At 42.5% G+C, this 20,767-nt stretch overlaps 2 protein-coding genes across 4 annotated transcripts in view; one reads left to right on the forward strand and one right to left on the reverse strand.

Annotated features, from left to right (window-relative positions):
* The window catches only part of WDFY4 (WDFY family member 4), a 292,015-nt gene that overhangs the window by 220,218 nt on the left and 51,030 nt on the right, over positions 1-20,767 (forward strand). The window lies entirely within an intron of this gene.
* LRRC18 (leucine rich repeat containing 18) lies at positions 6,599-7,577 on the reverse strand. The gene has a single exon (XM_035023741.1). It carries the CDS (start codon positions 7,496-7,498, stop codon positions 6,731-6,733), a length of 768 nt encoding a protein of 255 aa, XP_034879632.1. The 5' UTR covers positions 7,499-7,577; the 3' UTR covers positions 6,599-6,730.

The raw sequence follows: 20,767 nt of genomic DNA on the forward strand, positions 1-20,767 counted from the left end.
ATGCTCATTACGTCATGTGCCCTCCTTAATGTCCATCACCCAGTTACCCCATCCCTTCACCCACCTCCCCTCCACCAACCCTCAGTTTGTTTCCCAGAGTTAATAGCCTCTTATGGTTTGCCTCCCTCTCAATTTTCATCTTATTTTATTTTTCATTCCCTTCCCCTATGTTCATCTGTTTTGTTTCTTAAATTCCACATATGAGTGAAAACATATGATAATTATCTTTCTCTGACTGACTTATTTCACTTAGCATAATACCCTCTAGTTCCATCCACGCCATTGCAAATGGCAAGATTTCATTCTCTGTTATGGATGAGTAATATTCCATTCTGTATATATACCACATCTTTTTTTATCCATTCATCTGTTGATGGACATCTGGACTCTTTCCATATTTTGGCTATTGTGGACATTGCTGCTATAGATGTTGAGGTGCATGTGCCCCTTCAAATCACTATATTTGTATCCTTTGGATGAATACCTAATAACACACCCACACACACCTTTCAGTGGGCCAGAGGTATCCTTCCATAGTGATCTCTGAAATGCTCCCTTGCTGTGTCATCAAGGCAAAGTGTCCCTGGGCTAGAGTAGGCTGTTAGGTATGAAGCAGGGCTTATATTTGGGACCTGATTGTATCAGGGTATTTGTAGTTTCTGAAATGTTCTCTCAATTGTATAGCTTACTTAAATATAACATTTAAAATGAAATGCATTTTTTGGCACAGAGTTCTACAGTTGAGTGTTGTCAGAGTTTCCTTTATAGATTCTCTTTGAAAAATAATGAAAGACAAAGAGCTCAGAAAACCAACCATAAGAAGCTATAAATTCCCATAAGATGATTATCTTTCAGGACAATCAACCACACCCTCAGAGGCATCACTGCTAGCAGCGTGGAGGCTAAAATTCAAGTACCTCTTCTCCCTATGACTGCTCCTTCAGTCCTGCTCTCCAGAGATCAACACTGTTGACCAGCTGGGAGGCTAGGAATCTGTCATATACATGATTACTTTGATAAAGATAGCTTCAGCCTCATCACTGTGTGCAGAAATGTGCTCCTTGTGCTTCTTGGGAAAGCACAGCCCTGGCGGGGGGAGCGGCGGGGAGGCAATTGTAAACGCTGCACAACTCAGACCATGGCGTCTAGAGCAAAGTTGCTGGAACCGGAGGTGAACTAAACAACCTGGTGGTATAACCATTGCCCCAGCATTTAGGAACTTTTCACATGGTTGGCTCAACAGGCCATGAGCAGCTGAGTCTGGTGACCTGCAGCGAGCCCTACCTGGATCATGTGTAGACCTTGGTTTCGAGCCCCGTTCATGTAACTCTTATCTCTCTTGGCTTACATCTCCTCTTTGCTATACCCTTAGCCATGACCTCAGACCCACTTCTAGGTAGAAGCTGAAATTAAGCGTCTCTGTGTACACCTATCCTGGCCTCTTTGTCCTTCCAGCTCCACTTAGTCACATTGCTTCCATGGGGCCAGGAGGTGTTGGGGTAAAAACCCAGAACTATGAAGAGAGTGACTCGCTGGTTCAAGGTCCCCCACCCAACTTGCTACTTGTGCCCACTCACCACCAGAAAACCTGAAACATGGGTAAAGAAGCCATAGATTTTCTTTTTATTCTTATAGCATCTTCAAAGACAAAATCAACAATGGATAATTTTAGATTAGTCTGGCGAACTGAGGTTAATGTGCTCTTTCTCCTGAAATGCCTTAGCTCTTCAGGATGGTTGCAGCTTGTCATATTTACTCATAAATTAGCACTTGGCAGATGTACAAGGATCTGTTTATTGCTGCATCTAGGCTGCAAGATTGTTTAAAATTTTTTTTATTTTAAAATAACTATAGATTCACAGGAAGTTGCAAAAATAATACATAGAGTCCCCATACAGCCTTCTCTTAATTTCCCCCATATGGTTGTTACATCTTATGTAACTATGGTACAATTTCAAAACCAGGAAATTGACATTGGTACAATATGTGTGCATAGTTCTGTGTCAGTTTATCCTATGGGTAGAATCTATAACCACCACCACCACCACTATAACCTAATCCATTGTTTTTAGCACCACAGAGATATCTCTTGTGCTACCATTTTATGGTCCTGCCCACCCTCCACCACCTCTCACCAGTGTTAAAGCCTGGCAACCACTGATCTGGTTTTCACCACAATCATTTTGTTCTTTAGAGAATGATCTAAAAATGTAATCGTAGAGTATGTGACCCATGGAGGTTGGCCTTCTCTACTCAGAATAATGCTACTGAGATCCATCCAAATTATTGCATGTATCAATAGTATGTTCCATTTTATTGCTGAATAGTATTCCACGATATGGATATACCAGAGTTTGTTTAACCATTTGCCCATTGAGAGAAATTTGGCTGTTTCTAGTTTGGGGCCATTACAAATAAAGAAGACTATTTACATTTAATGTAGTTATTGAAATGTTAGGATATAAATCTGCCATTTTATTTTTTGTTTCCCTGTTTATATTTTTCCCTGTTGTTCATTTCTGTTTTCTTTTCTTTTCTTTTTGCCTACCTGTGCATTACTGAAAGATTTGTTAAAATTCTACTTTGATTTATCTATAGTACTTTTGAGTATATTTCTTTGTATGAATCTTTTGTATAAATTTTAGTTGCTTGAGGGATTGCATTATACATACATAACTTAACACAAGCGACTGGCATAGAGACTTTATCAGTTTGAGTATAAAGACCGTAAGTCTTTTAAATCTTAAAGTCTTCTTATAAAACTTTAATTTTCTATGACATATGTCTATAATTTTCTTAAACATTTCCTCTATATATGTAAAAAAAATTCACCAAATATTTCCCAAAGTCATTTTCACACACAGGTGGTCTAAAGCAAAGAGAGACAAAGTGAATTTAAGAAGCAGGTCAGTATCTTGGCCAGCACCAGAGAGCCTGGCTTCCAGAACGTTCCCCTTACCGCTCTCTTTCTTCTCCTAACCGAGGGCTTTTCTTCTTCAGAGTCATTTATTCTTGTTGGCTGATTAGTCTTCAAGTTTTTGCCATAAGCTACTCTAGGGAGATGTTGAACGGATCCTGGGGATGGAGACACAAGAGACTGAGGCAATTACTCCAGGTCATGGAGGCAAAACACAGCAAGGGCCGAGGTCACACAGGGGTCACCTAGGTCATGACTGGCTTTCAGAGAGGGCAGTGACTGGGTTAGCCTAAATACGGTTTTTGTTCTGTTTGAGGAAAGTGAAACCCCATGGTTTTCCTACCAAGTGTTTTTAGGCTTAATACAATTTTTAGGAAAGAGAAGTGACTGTGTATTTCAGAGCATGAAGGAATGTCAACATCAGGCCTTTTCCTTGATGAGAAAAAAAGAAAGAAAATGTGCAAGACGATGCCTAACTCATCTCTATCTCCACTCTTTGCTTCATTCTACTGCCAAGGTTTCCTAACTAACAAGGTGTCTAACATGAATATCTCCTGTGGCAAATCAAAGCCCCCTGCCCATTTATTTATCAGTCCTGGTGAAGGTAGACACAGTTACAACCCTTTCCTAAGACATGGCTGTGAGATTGAAAGCATTATAAAGCACTAGACCAACGATGGCAAATAAATGTCATCTTGCACACCAACCACTCAGTTGGCAGCGAATCCGGGATCAATGCCTGGAGGATGTTGAGGACCAAGCACCATGGAAAAAGTATGGTGTGACAGAGCAGGAGAGGGAGTAGTGGGCAAATTCATGGTCCAGAACAAGATCCTGCCTAGGAGCACAGGGAGACATTTTTTCTTAATTCCTGTTCTCTGCTAATTCCTTTGAGTGACTAAGAGGGGAACGCTAATTCTAAAGAAAAAGTGTCTCCAGGGGTTAGGAATGGAAATAGGTAGTATCCAAATAACTGGCCACCACTCTGTTTGGATCATATGCCCTGCATGGATTCTGTACTTCTTGGTGAGAGACGAAGTAGCTAAAATAGCAAAATGGCTACCTTAGGGACATGTTCAAGGCCCCATGTACTAGTGGTGGCTCCTGAGCCTAAGGCATGACATCCCATCATGTACTTCACAGACACGACTGCTCCGTTTGTCTTGGGAAGGGCTTCTAGTAAATCACTTCAGACATTAAATGAAGGGGAAAATGTAGAGGATGATACTCTTAAAGCTGACCAGGATGCAGTGAAACAGATTCTCTAATATATTACTGGTAGATACATAAATATGTAATCTTGTTGTAAACTATTTGATAGCATGTATCAAAAATTATTTTAAGAAACACACTGTTTTCAGGAAACAAACTGAGGGTTGCTGGAGTGGTGGGGGGTGGGAGGGATGGGGTGGCCCGGTGATAGATATTGGGAAGGGTATGTGCTATGGTGAGCGCTGTGAATTGTGTTAGACTGTTGAATCACAAACCTGTACCTCTGAAACAAATAATATATTATATGTTAAAAAAAGAAAAAAAGAAGATAGCAGGAAGGGAAAAATGAAGGGGGGGAAATCGGAGGGGGAGACGAACCATGAGAGACTATGAACTCTGAGAAACAAACTGAGGGTTCTAGAGGGAAAGGGAGTGGGAGGATGGGTTAGCCTGTGATGGGTGTTAAAGAGGGCACATACTGAATGGAGCACTGGGTGTTATATGCAAACAATGAATCATGGAACACTACATCAAAAACTAATGAGGTAATGTATAGTGATTAACATAACATAATAAAAATAAAAAAAAACACACACATTGGGCTCATCCTGCATATAAAAAAATAAATAAAAAATAAAAAACACACTGTTTAACATATTTGCAATAATGAAGCTACACCAAGAAAATAATGCAAAATAGTTTTTAAAGTCTTCATCATATAGGCTTTCATCACAAAATTATTTCTATTAGTGAAAAACTGGAAACAGCTTGAATGCCCAATAGTAACTTATGTGTGTTTGTTCAACTGGCCTGCACATGTTTTAAATTATGGTTATTAAGACCATGTAACAACATGGATTTCAAAGCAGGGTAAAAATGAGGTAAATGCTATAATTTTAACTGCATATAAAAATATATACAGAAACATAACCAGTAAGGAAATCTGTCAATATTATAGCTGGCTCACACTGTAGAGTTGTGGATTCTTTAAGATGTTGTATTTAAAACTATGTTGCGGTTTTGTTATTTTTATAATGGAAAACATTTAATAAAGGGAAAAGCTGAAAAGGGAATTTTGAATCGTATTTTTGGAGATTTTGGAGAAAGAGTTGTCACAGCTAAGCATTACAAAGGAAAGCAGTGAGGAGTGAAGAAGTAGGCTGTCTGCTACGCTTTTTCATGTGAAAAAGAAACAAGCTAGTCCCACTGAATTAACAGATTTCCCTGCTTTTCCACTGACCACTACAAAACTTGCCACCAACACAGGAAAGCCTTGATTAGGAAAAAAAAAGTTTCCTAACTATATCTTCCTTGATCCTTTCCTTTTAGGCAGTACGAAATTATGAGTGAGTGTGAGTAACAGTACAGAGAAGGTTCTCGGCTAGTATGAGAATTGACTGCACCACTGTCAGTTCTGCCAAAGATCTAGTGTGACCAGGGACACTGTCCAAAGTAGTATTTCAGCTTTGAGATGCACCAAGCTTTAGTTCATACGGAGAACTGCCTTCTATTGAGTACTTACTCTGTGTGCTATCTGCTTTAGATGCACAACAACCCTTGCAGTTGGGGCTGGTATTATTCCCACTTTACAGATGAGGGAACCAAAGCGAAGTAAGATGTCCAGGGAAATGAAAAGAAAGAAGCAGAGCTGTCCTGGACCTAGATCTGTCCAGCTCCAGAATCTTTGGCTTTTCTCTATGCCAGGCCAGCCCTGCATACCACTTGGCCCTGATCTCCTAACTTTCTCAGACAATAACATTCTGTCCTGTCTTCTTTCAACTGGTCTGCACAGGACAAGGCAAGAGTCTTGTCCCCCCAGACAGAGTCCTTGCACCTAGCACAGTGCCCAGTAAGGTATTTATTTATTGACTGCACCAACCCATACCTGCACCCATTCTTTCCTTACTCCCACAAGAGTCTGGATAAGAATTGGACATAATAAGATGGGAATGCAATCTCATTAATTCACAGCCAGTCAAGAGCTTGCAGATTCAGTCTAGAAAGCTCCCAGAACAAATTGTGCATGTGCAGACAATAGATAAAAAGATAATACTGCTTTCAGCCCAAGATATTACCTGCCAACACTTAATGATAATATCTGCCCATCTCTGTAGCTCAGTTTTGTCACCTTCCCAAGACTGAATGTCCACCTGCCCTCCTACCAATCCAGGCTCTGAGATTCCTGACCTCCAAAACCCTGAATCAAAGCATTCCCACAGAATCAACTCCACATTTGGGAGCTGGCAGTCGGTCCTGAAGTGTGTGACCATGTGACTAAGAGCATGGCGGCAGTGTTGGCTGCCCTGGCCACAGGCTGTAGGCAGGAGAATTCTGGGAAGAAGGGGGATGGATGGCCCTTTTCTGATTCATGGTGCCTGTATGTGTGGGTATGTGCATGCAGAGAAGAGAGAAGAGGCAAAGAACTAAAAGGCTTCGGTCAACAAAATCACAAGCCAAGGCAGAAGGGAAAGGTATTTTATGGGCTTGGCTGGAAGAGCTGTTGCAAGAAATGGAGGGATCCCACAATTCCCTGTGGATGCCGCTCCCTACTTTCTTCCCTCCCTCCCTTTTCCCTTCCTGCCTCAGGGTCAGGGTCCCTGGTCACCTCCAGTCTTCCTGGGAATCCTTGGCCATGGAGTTAGGTGAGACTAGATTGGAAAAGATGGCCTTTCTCGGTGCTGTTGTGGCCATATTCTTGATTTTGTTCAGCTTGTCCCGGGCCTGTTGGCATTTTTTCAGGCAACTCGAACACAGATCCTTCTCTTCTACCAGATATAAGTTGTCCAGCCTCCTGATGGTATCTATGAATGTATCTGACTCCTCTGCCTTGGGAAAGGGATTTCGCTTTGTGTTGAGCTTTTTGAGCTTGGGGAGCTTGGAGATGCTCTTAGGGATGGTGGTCAGCAGGTTGTCATGTAGCCCCACATCATGGAGCTCCTTCAGAGCACCCAGTGTGGTGGGCACACTGTCCAGATGGTTCAAGCCTAGGTTCAAGGTGCGGGTATTCTTGAGCTGATTGAGCTCCACAGGCAACCCATTGGTGGTCAGCCTGTTGTTGCTGACATTGAGGTAGAGCAGAGTAGTCATCTGGCCGATGGACTCAGGAAGCTTGTCGATGTAGTTGCTGTGCAGGTCCAGCCACCGCAGGTTCTGAAACTTGGAGATTGATTCAGGGATTTTTCTGATCAGATTCCGGCTAAGGTCGAGCTCATCCACATCATTCAGTCTCAGGATACATTTGGGGAAGTTGGTAATTCCCATCTTGCTCAAGTCAAGGCGTTTTCTCCCATCAAATGTGATTTTGATACAATTCTTGGCCACATTGAGGGTGATCTTCTTGCCCTTGGGGCCTTTCCCGCCCTTGGCCATGTTCTTTTAGTAAGGGTGTATGTTTGAAGTGTGTTGTTCTGATTGGTTGGTGATCAGTTTGAGGGAAAAGTCACAAGAAACTGCTAGATATACTGTGACAAGAAGAGAAAATATGTCTAGTTAGGAGATGACATGAGGGCACTAGACTCCCCCCGAGTTGTAATGCTTCACTCGCTAGTGGTTAATGGAGAGAGATGCCTGGACAGAAATTAGGGCATCAGCAGAAGTCACCTCGCCAAAGATCTTCAGCAAATTCAGTGTCCTCTTCGGGGATGCAGGGCCGGCTGAAGGATGCTCAGTGCCCCTCTGGTTGTGCCATTCCCTGACATATAAATCTCTCCACTGTCCTGGACTCAAACATATCCCCCTCCCCGACCAAGGGGTACGTGTGTGTGTGTGTGTGTTCTTGGCTATCTGTCACTACCCAGACCCTCACAAAAATCTAGTGTTTCCTTACAGTTATCCCATGAGTCCCTAGGGTGGGACTGCTGAGTTCTCAGAAGCAGCATAGCCTGAATATGAGGGAATAGGTGGGAGTTAAGAATGACTTACGTAGTACATCTCTCCTCACCTTCCTTCTGGACCCAGAGGCACCAGGCAGTCCTGAGCTGCTGTCACTGCAGTGCAACAGGAACAACACAAGAGCATCTTTCACTCAGCCCGCAAGTGGACATGTGTGCCTACACCTCGCTGAGGAGTGTGGGGGAGCCAGGGTTGAGCCTGGCAGTAAAAGAATGCTGTCTTTTTCTACTTCCTACCCCCTACACTTCCTCCATCACATCCTTCACACTGCAATTCAAGTGCAGGCACCTCAGCACTGAGAGGTATGACTATGTTTATGACATTAGTTAATGACTGCTGCCATATGGAGAAGTAGAATGGACAGAGTCATGGGTCGATTCTGGCCTCAGAATGCTTGGCTTAGAAGTCTAGCTCTGCATTAAAGAATTTTCTTAAATTTTCAGTGCCACAGTTTTCTCATTTATGAAAACAGCCCCCTTACAGGGCGCTTGGGGAGTGTAAATTATCTAAGCTATAAAGTGCTTACAACAGTGCCTGGCACATAGTAAAAGCTTGATTAATGTTAACTATTAAATACTATTATCAGGAACTTTGCACATATTCCTTTTAATCTCCAACAATCCAGTAAGACCCATAGGATTATCTCCATTGTAAAGAGAAGAAGACGGGCTTGGGAGTGAGGAAGATCTTTATCTAGAAAGAAGATGCAAACCGTCCTGTCCTATTCTAGAGACTCTTTTCTAAAACGTGGTGCCTCTTGCTTGCTTGCTGATTTTCTATTTTGGACCAAGCTCCCAACCTGGACAAAAGCATCAGGAGACAGATGCTTGCATTAGCTTGCATTAGCTCCATTTCCCCACAGGGATGAGTGGGAGAGATGCCCTGCAGTTTCTATAGTTCATCATTCAGGCCCTTTATCAGGAACCAAGTTTACAAAACACATGAAGCACCAGCAATCAGGCTATGTGAGTCTATCATCACACATTTTCCTCATACAATAATCCTCAGTATCAGAAGGAAGTGGGTAAAAATTACCTTCCAGGTGCTTACTATCAATCCTGCTATTGCCATTTCTAGCTAAGGTCAGAGGGTCCTACTCTACGCAAGTCATCCTGGATCAGAGCCTCCTGGGATGGAGATCTCCATAGTAAACCAATGAAAGTATTCTTAGCTCTCAGCAGCACTGATGTTCTTTCAGGCAGGCCTTGAAAGCTGAACCTGTTCTTTAGAAACCATGAACTAACCGTATTCAGGCATAATTGGCTGGTTACCAAAGACAGTACTGTGTTCACCACTATTGAAGTTTTTATATCCCACAGCATTGAGGAACCAGAAAGGATAAAGCCGATTAAAAATGAAGGCTGGGTTTCTAGCCACAGTTAAGATGGAATAAGTGCACTCTTCCCTCTTTCATCTATTGAATGCAACTAAAGGTCCCTGACAGAATTCCTGGAGCAGCTCTCTGAGGATAAGATCAAGGATAAGGTAAAAAGATATCTGAGGATAAGATGATAAACAGTATCAGACAGATTGGAAATGTAACTCAAAATAAGACCAACTTTGCAGCAATGGTGATGGAAAGATTTATAAGAAAAGCCCCTTTCTATGGCCAAAACAAAGAAGGGGGGTCTCCTGGGATCATAGAGAATGAGGGAGATCTCCTGGTGTTTTCCCTGTTTGTTTTTTTCCATCCTCTGCTGCCTGAGCCCCAGGCAAGCTAAAACTCTGAGGGAGGAGAACCATTGTCTCTGACCAAACTTCATTCCCAAGGACATGGAGGTTGCTTTTTTCCTCTCTACCCAGTGCCACTTGGCCCCAGAGGCAGAAATAGTAGCAGGAAGTATATAGCAGATTTAGAAAATAAAAATCCCAAGATTTCTATTCAGAAGACCAAGGAAGGAGACCACTCCTAGAGCCACAAAGGGTGATTTAAAGAGGAGGGCATTTAATGACGTTGTATATGAACTTCTGGACACACCCTGAGATGTCTATGCATGGATAAAACCCTGAATAGCGTCTTTAGTACCTAATCCCAAACTGTGAACCCAAAAGCTTTGAACGTTGAGCTGAGAGGTAGACCACTGTACAGGTAGAGATACTGATTTGAATAGCACTGAAAATTCTTTGACGACTGAATGGACACTGTAACCATAGTCTACAGAATCTACAGAAGGTGTGCCAGAACTTGTAGCCTGTGATTGCCTGCTAAAATACATACATATCAATATCAATATATAGGTCTATCCTAGAAGAAGGAGAGGAAAAAGTCGTGGTGCAGAACAATATTTGAAAGAAAAATGGGGAATAACTTTTAACTGTTGATAAAAGATATAAAAATGATAGATGCAAGAATCTCAGTGAACTCCAAAGAGGACAAATAAGCTTAAAAAAAATCCACACTCAGACATATAATCAAACTGCTTAAAATTAAAAACAAAAAAATTCACATTCACAACCTGCCAGAGAATACATATTATCTATAGGGGCCAGCAATGTGAATGGATATACATTCCTCACTGGAAACCATGGAGGCCAGAAGCACTGGAAAAATACAGTTTTCAAGTGCTGAAAGTAAGGAACAGTCAGGCAGACAGTGAATGACGGTATCCTGGATGAATGAAGGCAAAATGAGGATATTCTCAGATGAATGAAAAATAAAAGGATTTGTTACTATGGCTGAGCTGCTATAGAAGAAATGCTAAGGGAAGTTCTTCAGATGAAAGGGAGATGATATTAGAAACTTGGACTTGGAAATAGAGGAAGAGCTATGGAAATGGTAAACATCTGATAAACAGACTACTCTTCTCCTCTTAAGATCTTTAAAATATGTGTGACAGTTGAAAGCAGAAATTATAACAGTTTGGTGGGGTTTTCAATGTAGGTACATGAAATACATACGACAACTACAACATAATGGGGGGAGATATTGGGACCTATATGGTAGGTAAGATTTTTACACTGCTTTGGTAAAATATTAATTCTAAGTAGGCTGTGGAAACATAAGCATGTATATTTTAATCTCCAGAGCAATCATTAAAACAATGTACAGACAGAGGAATAAATAAAATATATACATTAAAATGAAACTGTAAAAAAATTAGAAGTCAAATAATCTAAAAGAAAGCAGAAAAGGCGAAATGGAACAAACAAAAGCAACTATTAAAATGGTAACCTAAATCCAAACATGTTAGTACTTCCATTAAATGAAAATGACCTAAACACACCAACCCAAAGCATAATTATCAGAATGGATAATAAAAGAACAAGACCCAATTATATACTATATATAAGAAACCCACTTTATATAAACAAAAGTAAGTTAAACTAAAGGAATGAAAAAAGACATACTCTGCAAACACTGAAGGGGAACTGGGGAGTGACTTTATTAACATCAGACAACATGTATTTCAGAGCATGAAAATTTACCTGAGATTAAAAAGAATACCACATAATGATAAAAGAGACACTTCACCATGAAGGTATAAAAATACTAAATGTATATGTACTTAAGACCAGAGCTTTGATATAAAAGAAACAAAAGCTGATAAAATTGAAAAAGGAAATGGACAAATCTATAATTAGAGGTGGAGACATCAATACTTGTCTCTCAATAATCAGTAAAACAGACAGGGCTTCTCAACCTTGGTTCTATTGACATTTGAGGCCAGATAATTCTTTATTTTCTTTGTTGTTAGCAGGGGTGGGGCAGTGATGGGGGAAAGCCCTGTTCCATGCATTGTAGGATATTTAGCAGCAGAAGGCCAGAAGAGTCTATGCACTAAATGCAAGTAGCTCTCCACTACTTGTAACAACCAATAATGTCTCTAAACATAGTCAACTCCTCACTGGGGCACAAAATCGCCTCCAGATCAGAATTGTTAATATAGAAGAACTGAACATTACCATCAATCAACTGGATCTAATTGACACTTTTAAGTGTCTACATTCTACCTAAAAAAAAAAAAAAAAAAAAAAATTCTACCTAGCAATGATATACACATTCTTTCCAAGTGCAGATGGAACATTCACAAATATGAACTATATTCTTGGTTATGAAACAAACCTTAACAAATATAAACAAATTGAAATAATGCAATATTTTTCCTGAAAATAATGGAATTAAATTAGTAATCATATCAGAATGATAACTGGAGAATCTCCAAATAGTTAACAAACCACATATTTATAAATATTCGTGAGTCAAAGAAATCTCAAGGGAAATTAGGAAATGTCTTGAACTGAAGAAAAATGAAAATAGAACATATCTAAACTGATGGTATGCAACTAAAGCAGTGATTAGAGGGCAATTTATAGCTTCAAATGTTCATACTAGGAACATTTTAAAAAGTAAGAAAGGTCTTAAACCAATAGTGTAAACTTCATTTAAAAAACTAGCAAAGAAGAGCAAAAAAACCTAAAGCATGCAGATAGGGTAAATAATAAAGAAAGAGAAGAAATCAATAAAATTGAAAGGAGAAAGACAAAAAACTTCTATATTCCCAGCAATAAACAATTGGAATTTGAAATTTGAAAAATAATAAACTCCAAAAGTAAAACATTTGTGTATTTCACATAAGTAATAAAAATGTACAGGATTTCTATGATGAAAATTACAGAACACTGACAAAATAAAACAAAGAAGATCTGAATAAATAGAGAAACATAACATGTTCATGAGTTGAAAGACTCAATATTGTTAAGAGTCAATTCTATCCAAATTGGTCTAAAGATCAATTCAAATTCCAGCAGGATTATTTGTATACATGAATGTACAGATTTTAAAATTTATATTGAAAGGAAAAGGAACTAGAAATCCAAAAAATTCTGAAAAAGAAAACATAAAGTTATGGGATTCATGCTTCCAGTTTTAAAACTTACCATGTAATTACAACAGGTGGTATTGGTGAAGTGACACATACATAGATCAGTGGAATAGAAAACAGAGTCCAGAAATAGAGCCACACAAATATAGCCAAGTGGTCAAATGATTTTTGACAAAAGTTCAAAGAAAATGCAATGGAGAAACAATGAACTTTCCAACAAATAGTGCTGGAACAATTGGTTACCCACATACAAAAAAATAATAATAATCTCAAACTATTGAAATTAACGCAGGTAAACTCAAAATGAATCACAGATATGAATGTAAAGTGTAAAACCAGGAAACATCTAGATGAAAAAGTACAAGAAAATCTTCATAAGCTTGAGTTAGGCAGAAGTACAATCCCTAAAAGAAAAGAAAATATTGACAAATTGGACTTCCATAAAATTTAAAATTTCCACTCTGTTAAAAAAATCAAGAATAAAAAGACAAGCTACAGAATGGAAGAAAATATTTGCAAATCACATGTCCAACAAGGGACTATTATCTAGAATCTATAAAGAACTCAAGGTCAACAGTAAGAAGACAAACAATACAATAAAAAATAAAATGCCCAAGAAATTTAACAAGACTTTTCACCATAGAAGTTATATGGTTGGCAAACAAAAATTTGCTCAACATCATTAGTCACTAGGAAAATGCCAATTAAAATCACAAGCAGAGGGACGCCTGGGTGGCTCAGTCAGTTAAGCGGCTGCCTTCGGCCCAGGTCATGATCCCAGGGTCCTGGGATCGAGTCCCACATCGGGCTCCTTGCTCAGCAGGGAACCTGCTTCTCCCTCTCTCTCCCTCTGCTTGTGCTCTGTCAAATAAATAAAATCTTAAAAAAAAAAAAAATCACAAGCAGATACCACTACATAGTTACTAGAATGTCTAAAATAAAAAACAAAAAACCCTTAAAAATCAATATAGTACAAAGATTTGGTGAGGATACCAGAACAACCAGAGCACTCATGGGAATTCAGAATGTTACTCCGAAAAACGGTTTGGCAATTTCTTATAAAATGAACTTACCACATGACCCAGCATTTCCCCAGCTAGATAATTACCCTAGAAAAACAAAAATTTAGGATCACACAAAAACTTATGCATGTGTGTTTATAGCTGCTCTATTCATGATTGCCAAAACCAGAAGAAAACAACCCAAAGACCTTTCAGTGGGTGGATGGATAAAGAAATTGAGGCGTATCCTTATCACGGAACACTGTGAAACAGAAAAGAGGACAAATCTATTGATACATGCAACAACTTGGATGCTCCTCAAAAAGCATGACTTTTTATAGCCCCACTTCACCCTGTCTGCCCAGTAAAGGGCATCCAGATATGTACCACGTGGCATTGCTCTGGTACACGTGCATATCAGCACAGGGAACACCTCTGCCCAAGGCGGTGTGTCAGAGAAACTGCCCTACAGCACTTGAGTTGAAATTGTAATTTAAAGAAAGGTGGACCAAGAGCAAGGGATCCTGTGTTCTGATTTTAATGTTTATCAATGACTTTTCTGCATGGTAAGTTGCCAGATTTAGCAAATAAAATTACACTTTCCCAGCTAAATTTTAGCTTCAGATAAACAGATAATTTTTAGTATACATGTGCCTCCAAACATTGCAGAGTTCTGTATTTTATTTGGCAATTCTATCCCATGGGCCTGAACAAATATTTAAGTTTCCTTTGTTCATGATCCTTGTGTTAGCCCTTCAGGACTAATTTAAACCACATCGATGCGCTTATTCCTGCATTCATTCATTTGTTCACTCACCGAGTAAGTAAATTGAGGACCTATTAGATGCTACACAGGTGAGCAATAAAGAGGGCCAGTCCCCAAGCTCAAAGAACTAAAATCTAGATAGTTACTGATTCTCCTGAGCTCCCCAAAGTTTCTTATATTCAAGATAAAGTTCAGCTCAAACACAATAAGCATGGGCTAGAGGGGCCCTGGATGAGAAGGATGCTTCCAGTAGACTCAAGACCCGCCCAGGTGAGCCCTGCTGAGCCTGCTCCCCAGAGCCCATCCACACCCTCATAAGAAGCCCTCCAGCTCTGATAAATGATGGGAAGGTAGCAGCATGGAGCTGCCCACAGACTACTTCTCCATTAAAGAGCTTCTCTCCAACAGGCCCTTTGGCTCCAAGCCTGCTTGTGAATTACCTGCAAGGCAAAGCAGGGGCTAGGATAATGCACTCCACCTCCTCCCCAGCACATCTCGGTCCCCAGTCAGCCCCAGGCCAGATGAAGCATGATCAGCCCCCACCCCCTTCACACATCTTCCACCTTACCTGCCTGGGGACCTTGCTCTTGGTTATGGAGAGCAGGGTGTATTGTATTTGCTCAGGGTCCATGAGGACCCCCTAAGCTGCTGAGTACCAATGGAAGCAGACCAGTGCCAGAAGCCCCTAAAGACCAGGAATATCCTTTCTCTTAGTCAACTCGGAAGGTCAGCATCCTGCCCAGTTCAGCCCATCGAGTAGGAGAACAAGTATGGGCAAAAGAAGTGTAAAACTCATGATCTTTTGATTCAACAAAAACTGGTTAGATGGTCTGATACCATCAATTCACAGAATCCTCAAATGTCAGAGTGGGACCAACAACCCACACAAGGGAAGCTGGAAATCAGAGAAGGAGATATAAATTGATAAACATGGGTAGATGGATGGATGGATGGACAGATGGATGGATGGATAGACAAGAGATTTCATATCATATGAATAGCTGAGAAGCCCTAATACAAGAAGTTTTTAAATGTACTGGGTCTTCTTGTCTTGAACAATTGGATTTTATACTTTGGAAAAACTGGACCGGTTGGTTGACTCTAATTTCTAATTAATTTTTCTATCTAGTCATTGTGAATCAAACAGCATGGTGGGACACCCCATGGATATCTAAATTAAAAATGTAATGGCAACCTATATTTTAATGCCATCAAAATATTTGCAGGCATTTTTTAGTTGTAAGATTGTTATCCTCACTATGATAATAGAATTTATCTTGTGCCTTGCACTCATGTGTCTTTATATTTGTAATTAAGACTGACTTTGTATATATCTGATATCTTTAACATCTTGCTAATGTGATCTCACAATAATTATTTCACTCTTTTGACTAATGCATTCAGACGCAGGATAGACACACTATAGAACCCAAACCCCAAAAGTCACTGCTGTTTCCCAGCCAGTGTTTGGAGCTAACTTCACAGCAAGCTTCATGCTGTATGAGTGAGAAATATCTTTTGCTTGTGGGCCATCTCTTAAGGGGAAACGATGTAAACTTCCTTCAGTAGAATCACTCATTCCAAAGGCACTGCATTTGTTCTCTCTCCTGCCTTTCATAAGACCCATTCACCGGACACGTAAGAGGCCAGCCTCACCTCCGCCGTGACTGCCTACATGGCTTCCAGTCATTCCCTGTGCCCTCCACCCCTTCCCCAAATGTGCTGTACCTTCTCATAAGCAGCCAGGTGGCAGGTGGAGATGTGGGTGGTCACCATGGGGCCGTCTGTGGAGAGCATCTGTCTGGAACCTCCGGCCAGGGCTCTAAAATAGGTACTTATATTTGACTTGGGCACAGTCTGCACTGGGGGAAAGAACTGCCATTTGTCCAGTGCCCACTCTGGGTGAGGAACTGTGCGCTTGTCTACTTGCTTTACAGTGTTAGCTGGTTTCTGGAGTATAGACTCCCTGGGGGTGTTAACATGAAGTGCTTTTATTTTTTCCATTCCTGCCCCCAGCTGTGTTACGTTGAGCCCCTCTTTCCTGTGGACAGGACAGATTGCTAGGAAGGGGATAAGGGACAGACTAGAAGCAGAAATATGTCGGTGAGGCTCACAGCAACAGCTCCACCAGACACGTGGCAGAGTTGATGGAGAGAGATGCAGACAGCAGGTGTGGGGTCTTACAGGGACCCCATGATTGTGAGAGTTTTCTGACATCAAGTTCAGAAGATCCACTCCACATCATTCACTCAGGTGACATGTACCAAAGTAACGATTGCAGACATGCGGCTGGGCCCTTCCTCTATCTGCACAGCAACAATACAGTGTCATTCCTATCTTTATAATAAGAGAATTGAGGCTCAGAGAAGTCAAGTGACTTTCCCAAGGTAACACAGACAACACAGCACAGCCAAAGCAAACCTAGTTATGTCTGACACCAAAGCTTATGATAGTCGTGCTGTACTATGCTGCCTTTCTTTTTTCTTTCTACTGTTGCCTTTACTCTAGCAGTAGGAAATGCTTATCCTGGGGGGCACATTGCCAGCCCCCTGACTCCAAGGAGAAGAAGGCATTCTGGAATCCTAACATTCCCAGGGCGAAATACACCTGGAACGGAAATTAAAGCTGCTTGTCCCTCATGTCCCCAAAAAAGGTGTGCCGCTGGCTTTGGAATCTGTTGTCCCTCAGCCACACTAGTCCCCCAGACCCCCCAGGTGTGAGCTTCTTGCCACACTGAATGTGCCAAGAATGTAAAGATACAGGTTTTTCATCCAGCATGGCCAGCGAATGTTAGCCCACTGCCTTCCCGATGCTCACCCCAGAGACTCGAGGCCCTCTTCTGCCCTCGGGGGCTGCTGGCTATGTAGGGGCGCTGAGAGGCTGTATGCAGACCACCAGAAGTTTGATTTTCACTGTGTGGGCTCACTGTAAAATCTAACCCCTGTAAGATGCACATCTGATCTTCCCAGACAACAGGCCATCCCCACATGTCAATCATATGATGCTCTCCACCCCCTCCCCACCCCACACAGGCATGCTCAACTCTTAGAAGCACATCGTGCCTTCTCCTTCACAAAGCCACCTCCCTTTGCCATTTCATTCAGTTCTCACTACTCTCCTTTGAGGTGGGAATTTTCCTCCTACCCCAAGATAAGGATGCCGTGGGGCAGAGTGGGGCATGAAGTAGTTTATCCACATTCCCACAGCTCACGTTATTCTGGGTGGAATGTTCTTTCCGTGATAATAGAGCTGCAGCAAACAGAGTGTCTGTGTGGAAATCATCAGGTTCCCTCCATGTGGCAGTTATCTGGTTAATCAGATCAACACAGCTCTAACCACCTTCCTGGGCTATTATGCATGTATATAGCTCTGTCTACCCTTAATATTATTTACTTCTCCAGCCTGAGCACCAGTGTGGCTCCACACATGTGCTGCTGGGAAGTCGTTATCTGTCAAACTGCCCCCTTCCCCCGGCGGATAATAAGAATTCAACTTTTATTTGGAGCAAAAGTTCCCAGGGGGTCACATGGCCCAATAACAAAAGATTATGATTTCTTATTGGTTTAATAGCATCTATTTTGTAATTCTGAATGTACTCTGTTTTAATTGGATTTGTTAAAGGAACAAAAGGGAATAGGTGACTTACAATTAAAATAAAATATTAAGATTATTAGTTTAACAGACTAGAAATGCCTTGTTCATCAGCGAATGCATTCAAAACACACAAACTAACCTCTACACACGGCAAAGCGGAAGGACCAGTCAGTCCTGGCACCTGGAAACCTCAAGAGATGAGCGTTAATCCAATTTCAACCAACGTGATTTAAATAGTGCTACTGCCAGATAGATGTTATTGCATTTTCTCCCCACAGCCTTGGCTTTCCCTGCAGATAAGGCAATGGGCTCTGAGAAGCGGCCTGGAAAGGTGAAAAGTACAGGGGCTTTAGACCCCTCTACCATCCGGGGGACCCTGGACGGTCCCCTGAGCCTCACTGAGCTTCAGCTCCCCCTTCTGTGAATAAGATCATGAAAGTGGCTGCTTCTGAAGGTTGGGTGAGGGTGAGTGAGCCCTGGAGGCCTGTGTGGTGCCTTTGTGTGTTGGCGGAGAGGTGAAACGTAGCATCAGGACAGCGTAACTGGTCAACAGTGGAGCCACGACTCCAGGGTTCCCATGGAGCAGAAATCTGATTCAGGCTTCACAGCCCCACATCCTTACTATGGCATCTCTGCCTCGCCAGGCGCAGACTTTAGATTACTTTATCCTGGGGGACAAGGAGACATAGCTCCTTGAGGCCCAGGAACCCCAAGATTGCAGAGATGGGGCTCGTCCTTCACAAGTGCCCCATGGTGTGTGCATATCTTCTGTACCCCGTCTGACCCCGGGGAGAACTTGAGGGTGAGCATGGCACGGACCCCTGGGTGCCCTGGAGGCGTACACTGGCAGGTACCCTGATGTGGTGCCCCCAACTGCTGTAGGAAGGCCCCCAGCTCCGAGGAGGCTATAAATCCTCCCACTGTGAAGCCATGAGATACTGTGAAGGGGAACCCTAAAGATCGACCATAAGGGAACAGTTGAACTTCCATGGCCCTTTGGATTTATTCATTCATTAACAATAGGTTAACTGCATACAGATATACAACTGATAACTGCCATGGATGGGCATGGTTTTATACGGCAAGCAACATGAAGAAGGAGAGGAACAAAAGCAAAGAAGTGTACAATGCCAGGTGGCAATGAGTGCTAGGAGAAGGAGTTGGAACAAAAGAAACAGATGGTGCTTGGGGGGGCGTGTGTAGGGGGGCATTTGCTTCTGGAGAGGGTGACCAGGAAGGGCCTCATTGAGAAGAAGACACCTGGCAGAGACTGAAGGAAGCAAGGATCCAGGGAGATGGGGAGGGGGTTCTAGATAGAGGAAACATCAGATGGAAAGGCCCTGTGGCAGAGGGGAGGGGCGGGACAAGCGCAGGGGAGAAGGAGGGAGAGAAGAAAGGAAGGCAGGCAGGGCAGAGGCACAATTTAAAAAAACAAAATAAGCAAAAAAGAATGATAGCAGACATGATGTGGCTTATTTTCCAAATGATACTCTGGCTGTCGTGAGAAAAATCCCCAGGGCATGTCAAACCAAAGAGAGAAAGCTTGTCCCTACACTTCTCCCAAGGCCATCACAGACAAGCCCATGCCCTCTCCTCTCTAATTTCTACCTGAGACAGGAGGAATCCCAGCCTCCTGGCTGGCATCAGCCATAGTGTGGTACTGGGCTGGTACCTCGCTGTGAAGTGTGTGCTCTCAGATAGGGTCTTGGGTCCACCAGGAAGCTACCATGTGCAGGACCCCTTACGTGCAGCCCACTGAGTGGGAGCAGCAGGGGGCTGGACGTAAACCAGACATGGCAGGGAGTTGACCAGGCTGGATGAGAACTGTGTCTGCCATGGGTTCCCGGGGGGGCCATGGCCAAGCCACTTGCCTCTTCTCTGTCTATACCCCATACCTTGGTGATCTCATCTAGTCTCATTGCTTTAAATACACTAAGGACTCCCCAACTTTTGTGTCTTGACCTCGCCCGCTGATCCCAGACTTGTATCCTTCTGCCTACTTAAAATTTCTACTTGTACTATGTAAAGACACCAAAACACATTGTGTCCAAAACCGAGCTCCCTGTCCACCCACTGCATCCACAGCCTCTCTGGCCAGGCCAACAGCAACAGCATCTCGTGTGTCAGGCCCCAAGCTATGGCATCACAGCCAACACCCCTTTTCCTCTTAGGTTCCATGCTGCTTGCTCTGTGCTCAAAGTCGTTCCAGAATCCTACCATTTCCCACCACGTGCCTGGGCACCACCATGGGCTGAGTCACTGCTGTTTGTCACTGGGCCTTTGCGGTGGCCTCCTAGCACCTGTCTTCACCCCCATGCGATCTGTTCTCGACACAGCAGCCACGGGATTTCTGTTACCACCCTGTTACTCCTTGGTGCACAGCCCTCCAGTGACTCCTGTTTCACCCAAGTAAGGGCTGGACACTTTCCAGTGGCCCCATGGCCTAACCCACCACCACCTCCCTGAGGGGGCTCCCCACCACTCGCCCCCACACTCACTCCACATGCACCACCCAACCCAGCCATTCCTCTAACCTGCCCCTACAAACTCCTTTTATGGCCTT

Source organism: Mirounga leonina, unplaced genomic scaffold (assembly GCF_011800145.1).
Source record: "Mirounga leonina isolate KUSES-001 unplaced genomic scaffold, KU_Mleo_1.0 Mir_114, whole genome shotgun sequence".
NCBI lineage: Eukaryota > Metazoa > Chordata > Mammalia > Carnivora > Phocidae > Mirounga > Mirounga leonina.